Source organism: Stegodyphus dumicola, chromosome 3 (genome assembly GCF_044657685.1).
Source record: "Stegodyphus dumicola isolate Sdum_Otavi_A_Nest chromosome 3, ASM4465768v1".
NCBI classification, from domain to species: domain Eukaryota; kingdom Metazoa; phylum Arthropoda; class Arachnida; order Araneae; family Eresidae; genus Stegodyphus; species Stegodyphus dumicola.
Window position 1 is genome coordinate 69,890,056 of NC_140770.1, and position 22,488 is coordinate 69,912,543.

The 22,488-nt window shown below is 31.6% G+C and overlaps 1 protein-coding gene across 4 annotated transcripts in view; it reads left to right on the top strand.

Annotated features, from left to right (window-relative positions):
• Positions 1-22,488, top strand: part of Tnpo (transportin 1) — a 149,559-nt gene that overhangs the window by 6,111 nt on the left and 120,960 nt on the right. For 3 of the 4 annotated variants that reach the window (XM_085812991.1, XM_085812989.1, XM_085812992.1), the window contains exon 2: positions 17,224-17,299. In XM_085812991.1, the coding sequence (XP_085669117.1) occupies positions 17,224-17,299 (76 nt within the window). Of the gene's footprint in view, positions 1-9,861; positions 9,938-17,223; positions 17,300-22,488 lie in introns of all 4 variants that reach the window. The other variant, XM_085812990.1, reaches the window with a different exon arrangement.

The window sequence follows — 22,488 nt, forward strand, 5'->3', positions numbered from 1 at the left end:
TAAAAATACTAACTTACCTAATCTTCTTCAGAATCTTGATTACGTGTCCAATAAACTTTTCGGTTGATCTTTACATTATGGTAACTTGGCGATTTTTTGGCGAAAATTTGGCGACCAACTCTCCTACAGCAACCCTCTATTTTTTTCCCCGCCGCCATTTTGTCTTCACGAAGTAAAGACATGTTTCTTTTCTTTTTATCTCCTGAACACTTCTTCCAACAATCTACTAGCCGAATTACACTTATGCTAGAAATTTTATCAAACAAAACAGCTTAATCATGACAAATATTCAGTGCAAAATTAGGAAAAACTGCACAATACCATCCTCCTTACGCATTTTTCAAAATAACACATACACATAAACCATGTACACGCCGACTTATTTTTACTTAAAAAAACATCCCAGAATTGCACAAAAATGGCATTGTGCACACTCTTCACTATATCCATGTACACTGCTTTTTTCTCATAAATTACAAAAATTTCACGAAAATACATTACAATTTTCTCAATCTTTAAACCCGGTAAAAAGAACATATATGAAATTACCTGATCGCGAAAAAGTATTTGCCCTTTACAAATATGAACATTTCCACATATAAAATAAATAAAATATCCAAAAACTTTTACCTCTAAATCATCTATTACATTATACACGTCACCAACGAATTCATACCGCAAGCATTACAAATACTTAGTATCAAATATTTAAATTATTTCCATGCACGTTTATTTCAACTTAAACGTATACCAAATTCCTACAAACGTAAAATTCACAAAATAACTATCATTTCATTCAAATATAATTAAATTCAAAAACACTACTTAAAATATAAATGAGCACATACATTCAATTAATAAAAATTACCTTACAATCCTAATTACTTTAAACTAAATCATTGCTAATAACAATTTTCCCAATAATACCAAATTCCTTTCCACCTTACATTTACAACAATGCATAAAAATAATATCCTCAAATAATTAAAAATACTAACTTACCTAATCTTCTTCAGAATCTTGATTACGTGGCGGATACACTTTTCTTCCTTCTGTTTCAGAATCTTTAAAATCATACTTATCTTTCAAAGCAAGATACCAGGTAAAATAAATAACATAATAAAACATCTTTATTTCTCTCTCGCACAACCTTAAAAATCATTTATTACTATCCTTTTCAATACCACTAAATACCCATTTCGAATTCACTTTAGTTACGGCCGTGGGATCCAAAAATTCACAAACACTATTTCACACAACACAGAATAAAGCCAAATAAAAAATTGCCAGATTTTTTCCCGATTAAAGAACAGTAATTCGTCCATTAATATCACATGACATATCCCATGATCTCTCATTTCCCTCACACAAAATAATGCGTAATCAGAACTGAATACTACTCACATTCTTAACAAAGTCTAACTAACCTAATCTTCTTCCGAATCTTCCTTACATGGTGGATACACTTTTATTATGGATTCAATAAAATTACTGAACGATTTTTTTTCCGAATTTGATAGAATTTGATAAAAGAAAAATTCTCTTTATCACATCTACAATTCACTTTAGACAGCGCCATACAATCCCAAAATTATTCAACCCTACTTCACACAACACACAATGAAGCTTAATACAAAATAATATACATCCACAGATACTTGTCCAAATTCCCCCCTTTTCCGATTAAAGAACCGTAATTCGTCCATTAATATCACATGACATATCCCATGATCTCTCATTTCACCCACACAAAATAATGCGTAATCGGAACTGAGTACTGCTCACATTATTACCAAAGTCCCAGGTAGTAACCTTTATCGCCTCCAAAATGTCGCCAAACTACCAGTTACCATATTGTAAAGATCAACCAACTTTTCTTATGTCCTCCGCTAAATAAAAAGCAAGCGTATGTGCGCCTGTTTCAGGATCTTTAAAATCATACTTATATTTCACAGCAAGGTACCAGGTAAAATAAATAACTTAATAAAACATCTTTACTTCTATCTCGCACAATCTTAAAAAAACACTTATTACTACCCCTTTCAATCCCACTACATATCCATTTCGAATTCACTTTAGTTAGGGCCATGGGATCCAAAAATTAACGAACACTGTTTCACACAACACAGAATAAAGCTAAATACAAAATTTCCAGATTTTTTCCCGATTTCCCCCCTTTTCCGATTAAAGAACTGTAATTCGTCCATTAATGTCACATGATATATCTCATGATCTCTCATTTCCCTCACACAAAATAATGCGTAATCGGAACTGAGTACTTCTCACATTATAACCAAAGTCCTAGGTAACCTTTATCGCCTCCAAAATGTCGCCAAACCACCAGTTACCATATTCCAAAGATCAGCCATAAATACCTCCAAAAAGGCAGTAACAGCTCAAAGCTGGTAATCTAATGAATTTGCGCGTTCAGAGATTGCAATATTTTTAATGATAGTGTTAATCATTCCTCTTATGTTTTGTTCCTTTCGTTGCTGTTTGCAATTTGCACGTTGTAGTATCATGTTAATTTTTTGTCTTTGCATGTATACTTTTTTTACTTTTAATTATTTTATCCTATTCATTACATTATCTTTTTTTAATATTTTGGCTATGGATAGATGAAATTTTCATTTGATTAAGGAAGTTATTGAAGACGGGGATACATTTCTGGATTCCCTCTTCTCAGGATTATTAATTTAACTGAAAACGTGTTTGAGGCCATAACATGAAATTATGCCACAATAGATTAGGCGTGTTTTGTTGCCTTTAGACTCATTCTTTAAGGAAAATGAATAAGTGTCTCTGGTGAAAAATACTTGGTTTGCTAAAATCATACTTTTATCTGAGAAAGTTGCTCAAATGCAATGTTGCCAAAAAATTTTGAGGTAATAAACCCTTTATGCAGCCATTTGTTTTATCACCTGTAACTGAATCTCAAATTGCAGATCATATGATGGTCTTAACAGTTTAGCAGCTGGTTAGCTTGCTCCGCAGTTGTGTATATCTACATATGAGATGGGATTTTTGATGTGTGTCTTAACTGAACTGTAGTGCTATGTTGAATGTCGTGTTATCCACAAACAACATCTTGGAGAAACCTGATATAAATTATAGATGCATTGCAAAACTTGATATATATTTAATAACTATTGTATTGTAATTTTTAATAATTCCTCTAAATTCAGCTATATGAAAGATATGTATAAATGGTATGTCATGATGAAATATCTTGCTGTTCTCGTAACGATAAAATGATGGTATAGTTAAATGACCTACAACTTTTGCTTCTAAATTATTAGACTGACACTGTTAAATGCTTAATATTCAGCACTCAACTAATGCATAATTTACAGCTTTCTCAATATTTTCATTCAATTTGTTCATTTAGGCAACATTATAAATTGACTCTAATTTTTTAATGGTAGTTTTAATAATAGGTATCATCACATTAAAATTGATCTTGAGCAAAAAGGCAACTTTAGTTTGAAATAGATTTTGAATAAATTAAAAAAAAAAAAAAAAAAAACATGTTAAATATATTCAAGTATATAAATTTGACACAATCATGTTTCTCTTTCAGTTTGACAGTAAAATTTATTTAAATTTTGCCTCACCAAATTAGATATGTAGAAAATCAGAAATATTCTCATGTGCTTAATGTCACTCATGTTCACTTAATGACAAATTTCTCGCTAAACATTTTTGGCAAGAAACTCCACGTTGACATATTACTATCTAAACTTTTTGTCTACATTTCAAACTTTAAGCCTAAAATGCCTCCAAAAATGCGGGGCTGATCTTTGGAATATGGTAACTGGTAGTTTGGCGACATTTTGGACGCGATAAAGGTTACTACCTAGGACTTTGGTAATAATGTGAGAAGTACTCAGTTCCGATTACGCATTATTTTCTGTGAGGGAAATGAGAGATCATGAGATATGTCATGTGACATTAATGGATGAATTACAGTTCTTTAATCGGAAAAGGAGGGGAATTTGGAAAACTGTAGTAATATATTATTCTGTATTAAGCTTGTGTGTTGTGTGAAATAGTGGAAGTGTGCGTGCCACGTAATGAAGATTCTGAAGATTAGGTTAGTATTTTTAATCATTTGAGGATGATATTTTTATGCATTGTTCTAAATGTAAGGAGTAAATAAATTAATATGATATTATTGGAAAATTGTTATTAGCAATGATTTAGTTTAAAGTAATTAGGATTGTAATCTAATTTTTATTAATTTAATGTATGTGCTTATTTATATTTTAAGTAGTGTTTTTTAATTTAATTATACTTTAATTTAATGATCGTGATTTTGTGAGTTATATGATTGTAGTATTTTGGAATACGTTTGAGTAGAATACGTTGAGTATTTTCATGTATTTTCGTGAAATTTTTCTAATTTATGAGAAAAAAGCAGTGTACATGGATATAGTGAAGAGTGTGCGCAATGCCATTTTTGTGCAATTCTGGGATGTTTTTTTAAGTAAAAATAAGTCGATGTTGTACATGGTTTAGTGATATTTTAATTAAATGATAGTTATTTTGTGAATTTTATGTTTGTAGGAATTTGGTAGACGTTTCAGTTGAAGTAAATGTGCATGGAAATAATTTAAATATTTGACATTAAGTATTTGTAACCATTTGTTATGTTTGTGGTATGAATTCGTTGGTGACGTTTATAATATAATAGATAATTTAGAGGTAAAAGTTTTTGGATATTTTATTAATTTCATACGTGGAAATGTTCATCCTTGGAAAGGGTATATACTTTTTCGCGATCAGGTAATTTCATATATGTGCTTTTTACCGAGTTTAAAGATTCACAGAATTTTTTTGCATTTTCGTGCAAATTTTTGTAATTTATGAGAAAATAGCAGTGTAGATGGATAAATTTAAGAGTGTGTGCGATGCCATTTTTGTACAATTCTAGGATGTTTTTTTAAGTAAAAATAAGTCGACGTGTAAATGGTTTATGTGTATGTGTTATTCTGAAAAACGCGCAAGGAGTTTGCTATTGTGCACTTTTTCCCAATTTTGCAGTTAATATTTGTCATGATTAAGCAGATTTGTTACATGAAATTTCTAGCATAAGTGTAATTCGGCTAGTAGATTGTTGGAAAAAGTGTTCAGTAAATAAAAAGAAAAGAAACATGTCTTTACTTCGTGAAGACAAAATGGCGGCAAAGAAAAAAAAAAATAGAGGGTTGCTGTAACAGAGTTGGTCGCCAAATTTTCGCCAAAAAATTGCCAAGTTACCATAATCTAAAGATCAACCAAATGCGGTTTTCGCACGTGCAAAAACCACATTTTGAACACACTTTTTAAGCTAAAAATCCGAAACAAAAAGAAAAAATTTAGATAGCAAAAACGTAAAGTTTCTAACCAAAACTATTTGACAAGAATCCATGTACGCAGCGACCTGTTTTAACATAAATAAAAATCACAGAATTGTATAATCTATGCAGCGAAGGAATCTATGAACTACGCACGCCTCACTTAAATAAATTAACATAATAAATTTTGAAGAATACAATGTACACGGCATTCTGTTTAAACTTTTAAAAAAATCTACGGATTGCACAATCTAGGCAGCGAAGGAATCTACGAATTACACACACCTTGCTTAAATAAATTTCAAAGAATACCATGTACATAAGGTTCTGTTTAAACATAAAATAACATCTACGAATTGCACAATGTAGGCATTGCACACTAATCAACAAAATAAACTAAAATAAATTACAAACAATTCAAAAAACGACAATAACGACACAAATTCATACTAAAAAAACAATGAACATAACATTCTATAATAAAATAAAAACAATAAAATAAAATGCACTTACCATAATGAATGTTTCTTCGAACAGCAGAAATATCAAGAGCATACATTTATGAATAAAATTTCGCCAGTCGTACGATGTCTGCGAACAAAAGCACCACGATTTTGCAATATCACGCGTCTTTCTGCGATTCAAAATTTCGAAGGTAACGATTAAAACTTCCTCCAATGTTAACTTACTACACAAAAACCACGATCCAAATCTTAAAACTCTGCTGACAGCCGCATACTTTACCAGCAACCATTTTCCTGCAAACACACACAAGTCTATCAGAAATGCCATTCTTCGTACGACTTTTCATATCAGCTCCACATTTGGGACACACCAAACTCCGCTTCAGAAATCCTGAATGCGACAGAAATTCCAAAAATACACTTTGATCCGCATAAACACACCTGTGAACAAAAGGCTCATTAACAACTCCAACATCGTACCTTTTAATACTAAATTTACTTTGCACACAATCTAAAATACAAGACTGAAATTTTCCCACCATGTGTTTCATTGCAACATTTAATTTCAAAACGTGCACGACACAAACCAACGAGCAAATAAAACCACTGCAATAAAAGTGTAAGTTTCAACGTCAAATGGGTTCCCATACAAACATCATCATCCCCCAAACTATTGCAGAACATGCAATTGTGCCAAAAACCAGTGCAGAACACATATCGCCACATTTCGTGACCTGAGGGAGTATATAAGAGTAGTACCAGAAAATCTGTGTTTTTTATGAAAAAAAAAACAATAATCTTGCAGATATTTCTGCATAAAATATAGCAGTGTTAGTAGAAAAATTTTGTTTTTGACAACCTAAGTATCAAATATCAGACTTCCTTGTAATGCGTAGATTTTTAAATAAAGTAAATATTTAATCTGTTAAATGTACAGATACAGAAGTGTGCTCTTGTTAGCCATAATAATGTATAGGATATTTTTCTTTCTCTGTTTCAAAAATTCCTTCCTACTGCTTAGAGCTTTTCTTTAAAAATAAAGTAAATATTTCATCTGTTAAATGTGAGTAGTTTTGTTAGCCATGATATATGTAAAGAATTTTTTCTCATCTCTTTCTAAAATTCTTTTTTGCCGAGTAGTTATATGTTACATTTCTTTGGGCATAAGCTTGTTTTAAAAAATTTTAGAAAGTTAAAGAAAGAATGAACATGAATTGAATATACAAAATTAAGGTGGGGAAACCTTTTCTTTTTGTGCAGTCTTGTCTTGCAAAACCTGAGCTTCAAAGTTTTCGTAATTATTGATATTGCTGCAGGACGTGATGCTGAATTGCATCCAAATGTCGAGGTTTTAATCCTTTACCCAAACACCACTTCTTTAATCCAACCTATGGATCAAAGGATCATAAAAACATTCAAAATCTATTATATCGGACGTGTTTGCAAAACAAAGCATGATATGCTAATGACATTTTGGGAACATTTCACATAGCCTGTTTATAGAAATAATTAAATTTGCATGGGACCAAGGGAATTCATCTGCATTTATTGCATCGGCTTTGGCTAGAAGTTAACAATAATTTTAAAAGATTTCCATCAATTGAAAATAGTCAAGGTATCGTATAAATTTCAAAAACAGTTTGAGGTAAAGAATTTCCAGGTATGGAAATTAATTGAATTAATGAAGAATAATGATAAACAGTGCATGAAGAATTGGATGATCTTATATCACCAACCAACAGTGCAAACTGCAATAATGAAGTTAAAGTACCCTTATGACCCTTATGTACAAGAAGTTGAACAAAATGTTACAAAAGGCTAGGAACTGTCTGATTTTGCAGTGATCAACCAAAATGAAGTAAGAGGATGAGGCATAGAAAAACTCTCCTTTTTACCACAAAATGTTGCATCAGTTATTGCTCCAAGCAGAAAAATCGCTAGTTTTTTCAAACAATAAATCAGTGTTCCTATTTATTAAACAATAATAAAGGTTCTTTCAGTTGTATTTATTTCCTTTTTATCTTTGAATTAAAATAAAAATTTTGATCAAATTATATATTTTTTAAATTTGAACTGTTCTTAACACATTTTTTCTAGTAATTTGTTTAAATGCAATATACAGTATAAACTCCGAAATCCGGACTCATCGAGACTTCGGCGATCCCAGATTTAGGATTTTTCCGGATATTAGATAATCGGTTTAAATTTAGTAAGATGGTATGTAAAAATTATAGAATTAAAAATAAAAAATATATAATATGAAATAATACATAATATGAAATAATGAATAAAAAATATGAAATAATGAAGTATTTATGATCTAAAGGGTATTAAAATTTACAAAAAGCTTAATATTAATTTCTTTATTAAACATTTCTTTTAATGTAAGTTGTTTAAATTGCTTCGTTTTTTTATACTAATACTTTCTCCTTAATTCTGTGGACAGACATTAATCTGTTAAGTTACATTGTTGAAGTCCTGTAACTGCTGTGTCGAGAATTCCGACTAATTTGTCAATCAAAATTTTTTCGTTCTCAGTAACTTCTCTGTCACTTTCTTCAGTATCGGAAGCAATATTTTCTGGATCTACAACCATACTACAGATTTTGCCATTAATTAATTGATTGATGATTGAGAAGCATTGTCCCCACAAAGAAAAACTTCTTTTATATCATCTTCGTTTATTACCGCTTCTTCACATTTCTTTACAAAATCTGTTACTTGGAAAATTTCACCTTTGTTTTACAATATCTGTAAAGCCTTTAAAATTAAGCGTCTGTCATCATAAAATTTATCTATCCTTCACTATACTTATTTGGCTATGCATCATGAGCTTGGCGATTAACGACAAGTTGTTCTGTTAAATTTTATCTTGCTTCTATCACGCTGTGAGGTAATTAAGCCTGAATTGTATTAGTTTAGTTATTTATTATACTTTTCTTGCACATGCTTAATGCTTATCGGAATTCTGAATAAATAAATTCCCACGTGTACGTATTGAGGGCAAGCGCTAGATGTCTTACCGCCTGATGCAGGCTCTGTGGGTCCTAAATTCTGCGACTTGGGGTGGCCATATGAGCCCTGGCGCTGGTTCTGGTTTTATGTGAATAACAAATCAGTTATTTTAAATTAAAATAGCCCTAAATGCAATCTTTGGGTTTATGAGTATCATCAACGAAATCTATTTTTAGCATATGGAAAGAAATTTTTGGTAAATTTTTCCTCGTCAACATTTTTTAGCACATTTAACTTAAATCTGTAATCTTCACCAAGCTTAATTTCAACATAAAAGGTTACTATTCTCCTTTATTATTCAATTACTAACTTAAAAAAAAATTATTTAGGCATTGCTACATGAGTCATTACTCAAGTTGTCATGTTTTGATAAAAATGCGGTGATGAAAGGAAAGTATAATAAATAATGATTTGCCAGTTTGGTTGTCAGATCAATGTCTATGTGGAATGTTTCGGTTTCAGATGTGTGCCAAGCAGATACGCAGCAACAAAGCCAAATTACTGATAGTACAAATTTATGCTAAAATTGTTCTTTCTTATTCTTTCTTCAATTATTATTTATGCTAAAATGATTTTCTTCAAACAAGGTATTTTATTTGGTGAAGTGAAATAAAGAATCGGGAATAAAAATTGTTTTACTATGCGAGAGGGGGGAGTAAGTGCGCGTGTGTAAAGCCTACCAGGAAAATTTTGTTGGTGGTTTTGAGGTCCGGATTTTGGATCATTCCAGATTTTGGACTTTGTACTGTGTTTGGCAAGTGTTAATTGTAACGAACACAATAATTTTATCCTGTATTTATTTTTATGTATGGTGTATTATTAGAAAGGTACTGGGTGAGTGTTTTCTCTCTGTGTTTTTTTTTTTTTTTTTTTTTTTTTTTTTTTACGAGAGGTAAGGGTTTTAGTGATAGCATTTCTTGTATTCCCTATATTGTTAAACATTTATGTTAGATAAAAAGTAAAGGTAATTTAATTAAATAAGTATAGCAATGTTTTTTTTTTTTTCTACTAAGTATAGTTATTAAGCTTTTTCTTAACTAGAGTAGAAACTTGAAGAATTGAATAAATACCATGATTTCAACAATTACTTGATATTTGTATTGACAAAACTAACATCTGAAGGTAAGTATTGATATTTAGTAGGTTTTTAATGTTAGATTTAAAATAGTTAATGGTTATGATCCTTATTGATATCGTAAAATTTTAATAAAAAGTTGTTTTATTAAATCTGCTAAAAATAGGTATAGTAAACAAATCTTGCTTTTATATTTTCTGTTAATATTCAGAGTTCCTTTAACCCGTAACAGGGGACGTGCGGTCTTAAGGACCGCGCCACATGTTCCTCCCGTCACCCCTATTGCATGCTTTGTCCAAGTGAATGGATTCTTTCCCTAGCTTCACGTTTCGTGACCTTCTTTCTGACCCCTTCTTATCGGCATGCTTTGGCAAGTGTATCTGTTGAAATTCTCCTAGAGCGGTCTGTGAGACCTCACCTCCCTCTCAGTGTTACAATTTTCGGCAGTAGTGAACACATGGCTCTGAAGTTAGGTCCGCGGAGATTCATTTATCCTTCTGATCCACGTTATGCAGAAGAACTGAAAAAAATTCTAGACAAAGTTGGAAGTGATTTTAGTGAAGAAGATGACTGTGAAGAAAATTTCTGCGAAAAAAAAAAGGCGAGCAGTGGTTTTGATGTCATCATTTCATCATTCGATAGAAACATACTCGGAAACACAGAAACCTGAAATAATTGGTTTTTATAACAGAACCAAAGGTAGTGTTGATGCTTTAGATGAAAAATGTTCTGTCCATTCCTGTAGTAGGAGAACAACGCGTTGGCCTATGGGTCTTTTCTACCGGTTAGTAGATATGAGTACAGTAAACGCATACATTTTGCACCAAGGTTATAACCAAAACCCTGTTATGACCAGAATGGTGTTTTCGAAAGAATTAGCGAGAGAATTAGTCCAACCACTAATACACACGAGAGGAAAAAATCCAAGAATAAATCGAGAATTGCGCCTGACGATAAAGCGGATTTTAGGAAAAGAAGCTGAGTCTAAGGATGTGGAGCAGTGGACAAAAGAAGCAAAATTAAAATCAAGGAAAACATGTCGTCTGTGCCCCCCAAGCAAGAAAAGAAAGACAGTATATTTCTGTTTATCTTGCCAAGACCCTGTTTGTTTGGAATGCACGCAAAAGTTACACAATGAATATGCTAAAGAAGACAAAAACTAAATTGTTTACTATCAGAAAATCAGTGACATACTGATATTTTAGGTACTGTCAAAATTTTTCTGTATTGTGCTACATACAATTTTCTGCGGTTAAAATTTACTTTGAATATTAACTAATGTAGATAAAATAGTTAATTCAAAATAAATGCATTATTATTTTTAGTTTTATAGAATTTAGTGCAGCATATGATTTTCATCGAAAAATTTGAGGCTATGGGGAAATTTTCTGGGAAAACTTTAATTTCACTTTAAACTGTAAAAACATATTTTCTTTTCAGAGTAAAATGTTCAAAGAACATCTAAGTGAAATATCACGATGATATTTTGATTAGACAATTTTTAAAAATTTATTATAATGCACGGTCTCTGAGACCACATGTCCCCTGTTATGTTCAACTTTTTCACCTCCCCTGTTACGGGTTAAGGCTCTTAAAAATGTGTCATAAAAATTTGCAAGTAGCAGAAACTAAACTATTAAAAGTAATTTTTCATGCTGAAGTCTTCATAAATGACTGATTTGGTTGCATTCTCATTAGCCATATAATCTGAGAAGCATTGCAAATCAGCACTATACATCAGCATCAAGATTTAACTGATGTAAAAATTGATTTTTTTTTCCTCTTTTCTATTTGGTAAAGTATTTAAAAAACATCGAAATATACATATTTTATCATTTTCTTTGGATATCCAATATGAACCTTTGCCTCAACGTAGGTTACTTACATTAAATGTATCTTTACGATCTTACATATGCATGTATGGGCAAAACCATATTTACACTGCATTGCATATATTTAGAATGTAGTAATTCATTGTTCCACATATGTTTATTAATATGATTGAATAAGTATCTACATAAGCATTGTAGCTGAGTATATATTCAAATGTTCTGTTTGAGTTAACATATTAAATGTTCTGTTTGAGTTAACATATTCAAATGTTCTGTTTGAGTTTTTGTTGTTATCAACAGAAAAGTAAAAATGTAAAACATTTTACTGTACCAAACATTTTTAAAACACAAGAGTATTTAATTTTCCATGAATAGAAGTAAAGCTTTAGAAAGTGTAATTCTTAAAGATTAACTTCAATGATTATTTATTATATTCTACACTTTTGTTTGTTGTAACAAGTTTGGGATTATATTGTTTTTGCTTTGGACCAGAGGTTCGCGAACTTTTTCAGTTGGCGGCACACTTACAGATTTAGTATTTTGTCACGGCACCCTAGTTGTGTTCAACGAAGTGTTGTTGTACAAGGTTTGTGCTTTCTTTCCAACCTGCTTATTACATAGTGTCATAGGAAATCACAACACGTAATACACAACTCTATATTGATACTTGTGACTAGGTGCAGAAATGAAAACAACTGTAATCTGATGCTCATATAGGTATATATTGAACTGATGCACAAAAATATTAAATAAAAGTTTACAATTGGGTGCCACTTGTTTTTTTTTTCTCAATTCTGTTTTGATGCCATTATCAATGTCAAGAAATTGTCGAAGGCACAATTTCATAATGGCCGCTACACAAAACCAAAGTAAGAAGTCAAAGAATTGTCAAAACCTTAACTTTTTCCATGTAGACATCAATCGTATTTTCACTTAAAAAAAATCAGGAAGCTAAAACTACCATGGTAACCAGAAATGGACTTTCATCACCAGAATTGAACAAAATTTGTAGCCAGTCGAAGGAGCACCCAATTCCACACTAGAGCCGAATATTATATTATCATAATAGAAGAAAAATAGGAAAAAAGCAATTGTCCGGGTGAGCTTGCTGATCTCCACAAAGGTTTTCAAAGAAAGGGGTAAGACTTGACACTGCCCCACTTACAGTCAAAAGTCGTTAATTCGGACACCCATAAATCCGGACCTCAAAGCTAAAATCTTTCTGCGCATGCGCCGCGTTGACGCATGCGCATAGGCGTTTTACACGTGCGCGCAAGACATTTACGACTGCGCATATGTGTCTGCGCAAGCGCAGAATACGTTTTCGTGTGCGCGTTTAATGTATAACGTACGGTATAAGCTAAAATTATCTAATTATCTATTTCAGTTAATGTTGATGATTGCGTTCTTCCTTAATCTTCGAATTGGATCCGGCTTATTATTTTTTGCAGACTGTCAGAGCAATTTTATAAAAGTAAGCTTGAACTTTCGATTATGTCAAATAGAATTTCCGATGCTGGAGCTCCCAAAGGATCTAGAAAACGAAAGTATGTTTCTATATCCATCAAACAAAAAACAAATTGCTACAAAAAATGGATAAAAAATGCATATCCTTTGTTTATCTAACTGTTCCGAAATTTGTTTGTTTATCAATTTCAAGCTGCTCCTGCGCAGGGGAAAGGGGGGGACGTTGCGGCACGCAAGGAACTGGAAGTTGATCTGTCAGCACTATCCTTATCTTCAGGGCAGATGTTTTTATTTTATTCCGCTTATAATTCCTTACTAAATGTAGTATTTAATCTCGATGTACTCTGTCTTTCATATGATTTAAATCAAATTCCTCATCATTATAAATATCACGAATACAAATCAAATAGTTTTCTGGTTGCAATTTTCTAATTTCGGCTATGCGTAAGGTATGCTTTACGTATGCGTGCGTTGAAAGAAATGTTTAATAAAGTAAACAAATAAATATTAAGCTTCTTTTTTTGTAAATTTTGATACCCTTTAGATCATAATTGCTCATTATTTTATAAATTACGGTTTGATATTTTTAATTTTATAATTTCTGCATGCCATTTTACCAGATTTAAACTGATGATGTATAATCTGGAAAAATCGATAATCCGGAATCGCCGAAGTCCCGACGAATCCGGATTAAAGACTTTTGACTGTATTTCTTGCTCCCCATTGATCTTTCAACAATATTTGCTCTTATTAGAGCTACAGCTGAAAATCTGGTTTTGCATAAATATGATGTTGCAAAAGGAATGAGAATCCTTAAAGCTTTAGAACTTTAGTTGGATAGTCATTTTTGATGATTATCCCAAACTCCAAAATGGAACAAGCAAATTTTGTTTTAAGGCTGTTGCTGCAAGAGAGTTCAATGAGTCTCTTGTGAAGTGAGTCCTGGTAGAGCTTGAGCTTGGAAAGGATTTTGAATCCATAAATATTTCTTAGTATTTTTCTTCCGCAAAATATTTTGGGAAGCATTCAGTGAGCTTCGAAAGGTGTTCTGTTAAAAGGAACAGCAATTTTTGAGAGACAATGAGCTCATTGGAGAATACATATTTATGCAATTCGTGGAAACAATCTTGCCCGCTATCCTCATCAATTTTCCTTATCCACAACTCTGCAGTTTTCTTCTAAATGCCACAGTCTTCTCTATTAGTTTAAAGATTTATATATTATTGCCTTGTAGAGACATATTTAAGGCCATTCAGTTTGTCAGATATATCTCACAAATATACCAGTTTTAGTCAAAAGTCTGGTTCGGAAAGTACCTGGAGTTTGCATGTCCTTCCTCTTAGAAAAATGTGAATTTCTTCATGTAGCTCAAATGCATGGGATAAGACATTTCTGCGTGAAAGCCATTGTGAACTACAGTAATATAGCAGTGTTCAGCTCCCATGTCCTTGCAAAGTTTTTTTAAATAGTTTGGCATTCAGCGGCCTAGTTTTTATGTAGTTTTTACCATGTCTATACGTCCCATTAACCGAATTCAATTTGCAGCTCGACTTTGATACAAGTGCTTCCCTGTGGGTGAGGCAGTGGGTCCACGTAGCTTGCAGTGTTTGCGATGAGCTCTTGAGACAACGCCTGTCAGTATGATGCGACGGTCGAATGCAGGCTTCTGGAAATCTCTCGCATCGGTTAGCAAAGAATTCGGCATTGCCAAAACCAATCCGAAGTCCATACACGGAAGGAGAGTGCTGTTGTCAGTTTCCTACGCAATGAGCGATTTAGCCAGTGCATACAATTTGAATTTAGATTCCGTAAAATAATAAACAGGATTGCCTCGTGTCGTCTGCCTTAGGTGCTGACAATCTTAAGGAAGCTGGTTTTTAATTTGAAAAGAGCAGTGTTGATAAAAATTACTTTTCTGTGCAAGTTAGCAATTTTGGCAGCTTTTTCTAAAACAATTGCCAAACTGTCAATTTTAACATGAGTTGGCCAAAATTATCAGCATACCAAAGCAAAATATTCATAAGCAGTATAAAATTCTATATAATATATGAGATTTTATACTATATATACTATATAATATATGAGACTATATAATATATATATACTATATAATATATGAGAATATATTTTGCATTTATGCAAATTATATGAGACATAAAAAATAAATAAAACACCTTTTTTTTTTAGAAATCTATTTTCACTTTCATCATATGTGGAACATATAGATTAGTTTTGCTGTTATTTATCCATAACAGAAGTTTCCTATAATTAATTAAATTCAGAAGTTTAGTCTGCGAAAATTTTATATTAAATCTTTCCAATTTCGTCAACAGCTTCTTTTCACATTTTTGCTTCAGATTAGTTAACATATTATATAATTTGTATATTAATACATAATAAACAATTAAGCAAAGCTATAATTATTATGCTCACAAACTTATAATATATTTACAGGAAAAACAATAATAAATAGAAATAATATATATAATAATTTTTTCTATTCACTAAAAGAACTTCCTTGTTCATAGTCATAGAAATTTTGATCCGTCATTTTTCACAGAAACTACGAGTTGAGTTAAGTGTTTGGCAATATCCTATGTAAAAATTTTATTACAAATTATGAAAATAAATGAAACAATACCAGATTCATGTGAGCTTACTGATTGCACATAAAAGACACATTTATTTTATTCTTAGCTTAAAAGAAATATTTAGAATATGAGAAAATATGTCTAATGAATTTATCAAAGCATATTACTGTATTTAGGCGAGTTTACTGATTGCACAGAAAAGACCAATTTATTTTGTGCTTAACTGAAAAGCGATATATAAAATAGTTGAAAATATGTACAATGACTTTATTGAAGCTTATTCCCTATACAAAACACAAAAAAAGATTCTCAAATTGTTATCTGCATGCAAATTAATATGTATATAGCAGCATGCCAAACACATTTCCTTTTTACAGTAAATCATAAAAAACAACTTCAGTCATATGCTGATTGCCCCCGAACAATTAACATGATGACCACTCTAACATAATGAAAATTATTGATGTTTAAATATATAATGTTTTAAAAATTAGCAGATAGTCACAGCTGAGGACACATGACAGAGTGAAATATCCATAATTCTGTTGATCCAGGTTATTAAAAAGGTTGCCAGAAAAAACTGTCACCAAACAACAAAACTGCCAAATTTAGCATGCATTTAGCTGCCATGTTCCTAAAACTGCTTTGCTCATAGTTTGAAAAATCTTTCTGAAGGTCAAGTCAGCAACTGATCATAAAGGTGCAGGCATCTTTGTGAGCTCCTCGGTTTTGACAAACAATGGCTAACTTTTATAAATGTGGTTACATCTTTATAACAGGACACCATTATGAAGGTGGCTCTAAACTACTTTATTCTAATGCAAGTTTTTTGTGTATTTGTTTTATCACCTACCCTTAGATTAAGATTAGATTGATTATAGCAAAGCATTAGGTATATTTGCCTGTGGAGAGAAACATTTTCATAGAAAAAGTTTTTATGAATCTGGCCTGTATTTATGTGACACCTAAGAAAAACCAGAGAAAGCTTGTATAGCCATCGTATTTAACTTGTAAAACCTGGTGTGAGCTAATGTTTCTCTGGCTGTATTTACTCTGGCTGGAAAGAATGTATGTATGTATAAAATTTTAATGCATGAAATAATTGATGTTTAGCTAAAAGATAGTTACTTTTTCATAGCTTATAAAGGAAAATGTTAAATTTGATGTGTTCGATTAATTAACTTCAATAAGGCTATATACAATAACACGCCGAACAAATATTAATTTAGAAGTCAAACAACAAAAATCAGCGTTATATTTTCAAATTATCACAGAACTAGTTTCGATGGTTTTACCTTCAGTAAAGCTATTAAAATATTTAACAAAACAGTGTTTTATGCCTTAAATTTATCTGTTCAGAAGTCATGGTTTTAAATAAAATGTTGCATAAATAAGTTGTAGAAATGTTAAAATTTAGCGCAAGATTTTCCTTAACTGGAGTAGAAACTTGAAGAACTGAATAAATATCCTGATTTCAACAATTACCTTATATTTATATTGACAAAACTGACATCTGAAGGTAAGTTGCTATTTTTTGTAATTTCCTCCGCTTTTTTCCCATGAGCAGATTTTCTATTTTGAGTGAAACAGTATGTAATCATAATGTTGTAATGATTCAATCTTGAAGATATTAATACATTTTTTATTTTTTAGTACATAAAATTAGATCAAAACAAATAAATTATTGCTTTTCTCTTTTTTTTTTTTTTTTAAATTTTCTTTTGGGAACTGCCACTGAACTTCTTATCATTCCTACTGCAATAAATAACAGAAACCAAACAACTGCAATCAACTCCTGATTTACCAGGGTAATAATAGTGGATGATATGCACAGTTAACTCAAAATCGCAGTTAATCCAAAGTCTGTAAAAAATTAATAAAAGAATTGAAAAAGCCGATACATAACTATAATATATGAAAAGAAAAATGCTACAAGGCAATTTACCTGCACAGTATTTTCAGCAACTATTCTTTAATAGAGTTTCAAATCAACTTTATCAAAAAATAAAAATTAAAGGACAGCTGCACTTTTTGGAGGAATGTCCCATGTCCCACCGATTTTTTAAAAATATCTCGCTTTTTAGGAAATATCTCTGCATTTCTTATTTTAAATATGTAGAGACATTAGGTTAATTGAAAAAGCCAGAGAGAGAAAAAATTAGCAATCGCTTTCCCCGGGAATCGAACCATGGACCTCTGCAATACCGGCTCAGTGTGTAGAACAACTACACCACGAAGGCACGCTAGGAAAGTGGGAGAAATACCTTATAAATGTACTGTAAAAAAATTACCTATTATTTATTAATATATTATTAAGTATAGTAAATATAAAGAAATTATTATAGTAAATATAAATATAATATTTGCCTATTATTAATTATTATAGTAAATATAAAGAAATAAAAAATACATAAATAAAAAAAAACATATAAAATGGATGCACAGTAATCTAAATTAGGCGATGTAATGAGCTAGATTTATTGGGTGGTGTTTTATTATTTTCGTTACGTCTCGTTAAGGAATATGTATTGTTAACAGAGGAACTGCTAGCATTAGCTGAAGGGCTATTTGCTTTCCACATCATAAACCACAATCAAAGTTTCAGATCAATTGATTGTACGTCGCAAATGATCGAAACATTGTAGGATAAAAAATTTGCATGTGCAAGGACAAAAGTCGAAGCAATTATTTGTAATGTTTTTTTCACTATATTCGTTTTCACAATTGCAGAAAGAATAAGATAAATGCACATTTATATCCATATATTAAAGCACGACAAAATGCTTACTGGAGCAGATCACAGGTTTTGGGCTGAAGCAATGGCCACTGCGGCCTATCTCCACAACAAGCGCCCATCTATGGCAATTGATGGCGATATTCCAGAGGAAAGAATGTCAGGATCTGGAAGCGAAACAGACCGCCTCAGAGTTTTCGGATGCAGGGCCTGTAGTCATGTTCGCTCACACTCAAGAGGAAGCAAGCTTGATCCTAAAGCTACAGAATGTGTTTTTGTGGGCTATCCTAAAGGAGTTAAGGGCTACAAATTGTATGACCTGAAGAAGAAACATTTTTTTTTTTGTCAGCAGAGATGTCATTTTTGATGTGTCATTGCCAGGTGAAATTTCACAAATAATTTTTGATTCAATAAGTACTATTTTAAATTGAGTAATTTGAACAATAAAATTATTGCCTATTATGAGAATAACATCAACACAGATTTTGGCGGAAAAACTAGAAGAGGCATCAATAACGTTTTTATGAAACTTGACGAACATTTGAACAAAAAAATTATTGAAGTAGGTTGTGCACTGCACATTCTACACAGTACTATTTAGACAGCATCTGACTGACTTCCAATGGATCTTGAAAATATTATTGCAAAAATTTATTCGTATTTTTATATATATATTGTGCATGTTGAAAGTTTGCAGGATTTTTGTGAAAGCACAGAAATCGAATATAAAAGAATTATTGATGATTATAGCAAAACACGATGGCTAGTTCTTTTACCAGCTGTAGAAAATATTTTTAAAATATACGAACCATTAAAATCATACTTTTTATCACAAGATTATTGCACCTCTTTTTTTAAAAGGACACATCACAAATTTGGCTTCAATTCATCTACAACCAAGCTACATTATTTCACAATGCTGAGAAAATTATTGAAGGGGATGAAATTTCAATTACGAAAGTGTCAAATGAAATCAATAATTTAAAAACAAAATTGCAAGAAAGAATTGATAATGATTATGTTCCTTTGGTTATTCGAAAGGACATGACTAAAAACCTGATTTTCTGAAAGAAGTCAGAAATTTTTATAATAACTGCTTGGAATATCTTGAAGAGCGGACATTTCAATTCGAGGATATTAGAAATTTTCATTGGGTGATGCTTGTTGTGGAGATAAGCCGCAGTGGCCATTGCTTCAGCCCAAAACCTGTGATCTGCTCCGGTAAGCATTTTATCATGTTTTAATATATGGATATAAATGTGCATTTATCTTATTCTTTCTGCAATTGTGAAAACGAATATAGTGAAAAAACATTACAAATAATTGCTTCGACTTTTGTCCTTGCACATGCAAATTTTTAAAAAAGGAGATTTTATTGGAATATGTGAAAAAATCTTTTTAATATATTAGTAACCATTTTCCGAAAAATGATATTTGCGAAAATAATCTTTTTGATGAGGTGCCATTGGTAAAAAGATACGTTACTGTTGGAAAAATTAAATGTTGGTTGTCTGCAAATGTAGAAACAGACAAAAAATGGACAGTTATTCCTTCATTTTAAACAGAGTAATATTCCTTATGAAAATATTTTGAAAATTGTAGAACACGCACTGTCCCTTCCAGGAACAAATGCAGCAACAGAACGTGTTTTTTTTAGTATCAATAAAATATGGACTATTGAAAAAACTCAGTTGAACATTAAAACTTTATAATCTGTATTAAGCATAAAACATAATTTGACCAATTCATATGAGAAATTTCATGACATTTTAATAAATGATCCGAACCTGTTGCAAAGTATTCACTCGGATTAAAAATATGACAATAAAAGAAAATCATAATTTTTTAAATAAAATTTTAAATTAATTAGAAAACGTAATATTCAAATTATAGTTTTTACAAATATTTTTATAGTTACTAATAGTTAATAATAAATATGTTTTTGTATATTTATAGACAAATATATGAATGTATACAATAAAACATATTTTTTTGAATTATTGGTCTGCTTTCATAACTAAATTACAATTTTCATTTCATTCCATTTGTCCCACTTTGTCTCGATGAAAATGTGGTCACTATACTTGCATGACTAACAATTTTTTAATCTGTGTGGGTTTTGAATGAGGGAAAGTTGTAATCACACTCCATCCATTCAGAAATAATTTTTCATCCACATGTTCACCATTAGGCGCGCTATTTGCAATCTTGTGCAATAAGTTGGTGTCACCTCCGTATCTGTATCAAAACCAAAAACTTTCATGTTTTTCCATGCCTGGAAGAATTTTTCTTGGAAGATTTAATTCTTATTGAGGATTTCACTTTCTCCCATGTGGCGGCACTCTCATAGATAGCATCCAAAAATGAAAAATTTTTCAGGAAAATTTTTAGATCATGATCTTCCTTGATAAATTTACGTAAACAACAGAACAGTAATTTCATTTGACTGACACAATAACACCATAGTCTGTAGATATAAGAGCTGTCACATTAGCTGGCAAGTAATTTACAAAAAAATTGTCCATTTTTATACTTTAATGTCAATTCATTGGATAGAATGGCTCTTGTCTAAAACTTACACTGCTCTTTCAGGAAGGCCCTGTGATTTTAAAAAGTCTTACCTGAAGTATGAATTTTGTAACAAACCTTTTCTGAAATATGATTCATTCATCCCCTTTTCTGATTGAAATAATGTACTAGTAAGTTGGTTGCTTCCATGCCTTTAAGACCTTGGATTTTTCGTCTTTCCAATGACTACTAATTTCAATTTGTGGTTTTCTGCTGCATCACATATCATTATTGTTAAGTTGTTATTGCCACATGAGATTTATTGACCTTGTGACTGAGAGCGTTCTTTTTCAGACGCAAGAGCTTTTTTTTGACAAGTATTTCCAAAATAGCCCTGATTCATCAACATTGTATATTTGCTTTGGAAGCAAATTTTCAGTCTCGATCAAGTTTTTAAAATCATCGCAAAAATCTTTTGCCGTATTCTGATTGCCACTTAGAAGTTCACCGTGTATTCAAGCTCTTGGAGACCATGGCACTGTTTGAAATGCATAAGCCATCCTGGTGATGCACAGAATTTGCCCTCGAGTCCTAATTGTTGAGAAAATTTATATTTTTTTTTCTGCACAAATCATTCCATTTATTGGGTTTCCCTGTGCTCTGCTGACTAAACCGCTCTAGCGTGTCTTTATCCAAGTTCTCACAGGTTGACCATTGTTTTCTTTTCTTTTATTCTCATGGCAGAATCAATTGCACACGCAAATCGCACAAGTCAATCCCTTTTCATTAATAAATCACATATAGTCTGCTGGCCAACTAAATACTGCAAAGACGCTGATTTCACACTTGATCCATTCTCTAGTCATCATTTCAAGCTTCTGGTGAATGGAAAGAACAATGCATTTCCATTTTCTTTTCCTGACATTTTGCAAGCAATACTGATTACTTTAATTCGCAGCCACTTGTCAATGAAAACATAAAATTTAAGCTTTCTCTTGAAGCGTCCAAGTGAATTTTAAAAATAGCAGTTTCTGTTTCAGCAAAAGTACAGAAATTATTCGCCAACCAGAGCTTCAATTACTGTATCACCTAATTAAGAGTGCATCTATTATCAGTCGTAAGGAGAGGTAAGTGAGGATGGGAACAAGGTATAGGAAGGAATTTGGGTACATTTCCGTTTCGCCGGCGCAAATCTCTCCAAGCAGACTTTGTTGGCGACAGCATACAGTATACACATAAAAAATGTTAACAAATATTAGTTTTGAGAATTTTTTATTTTGAAGGCATGAACATTTTAATATGGTTTAAAATTTTGTAAAAAGCCAATAAATAAAGACAATAAATTTGTAAAAAGACATTAATTTAAGAATTTACTATGCTTTCATGGTTCAACATCCTGATTCGCCGGTTCGTATCACGTGACCCCAAGTGATCTTATCTCATGTAAACTAAGCTACAAAAATTTA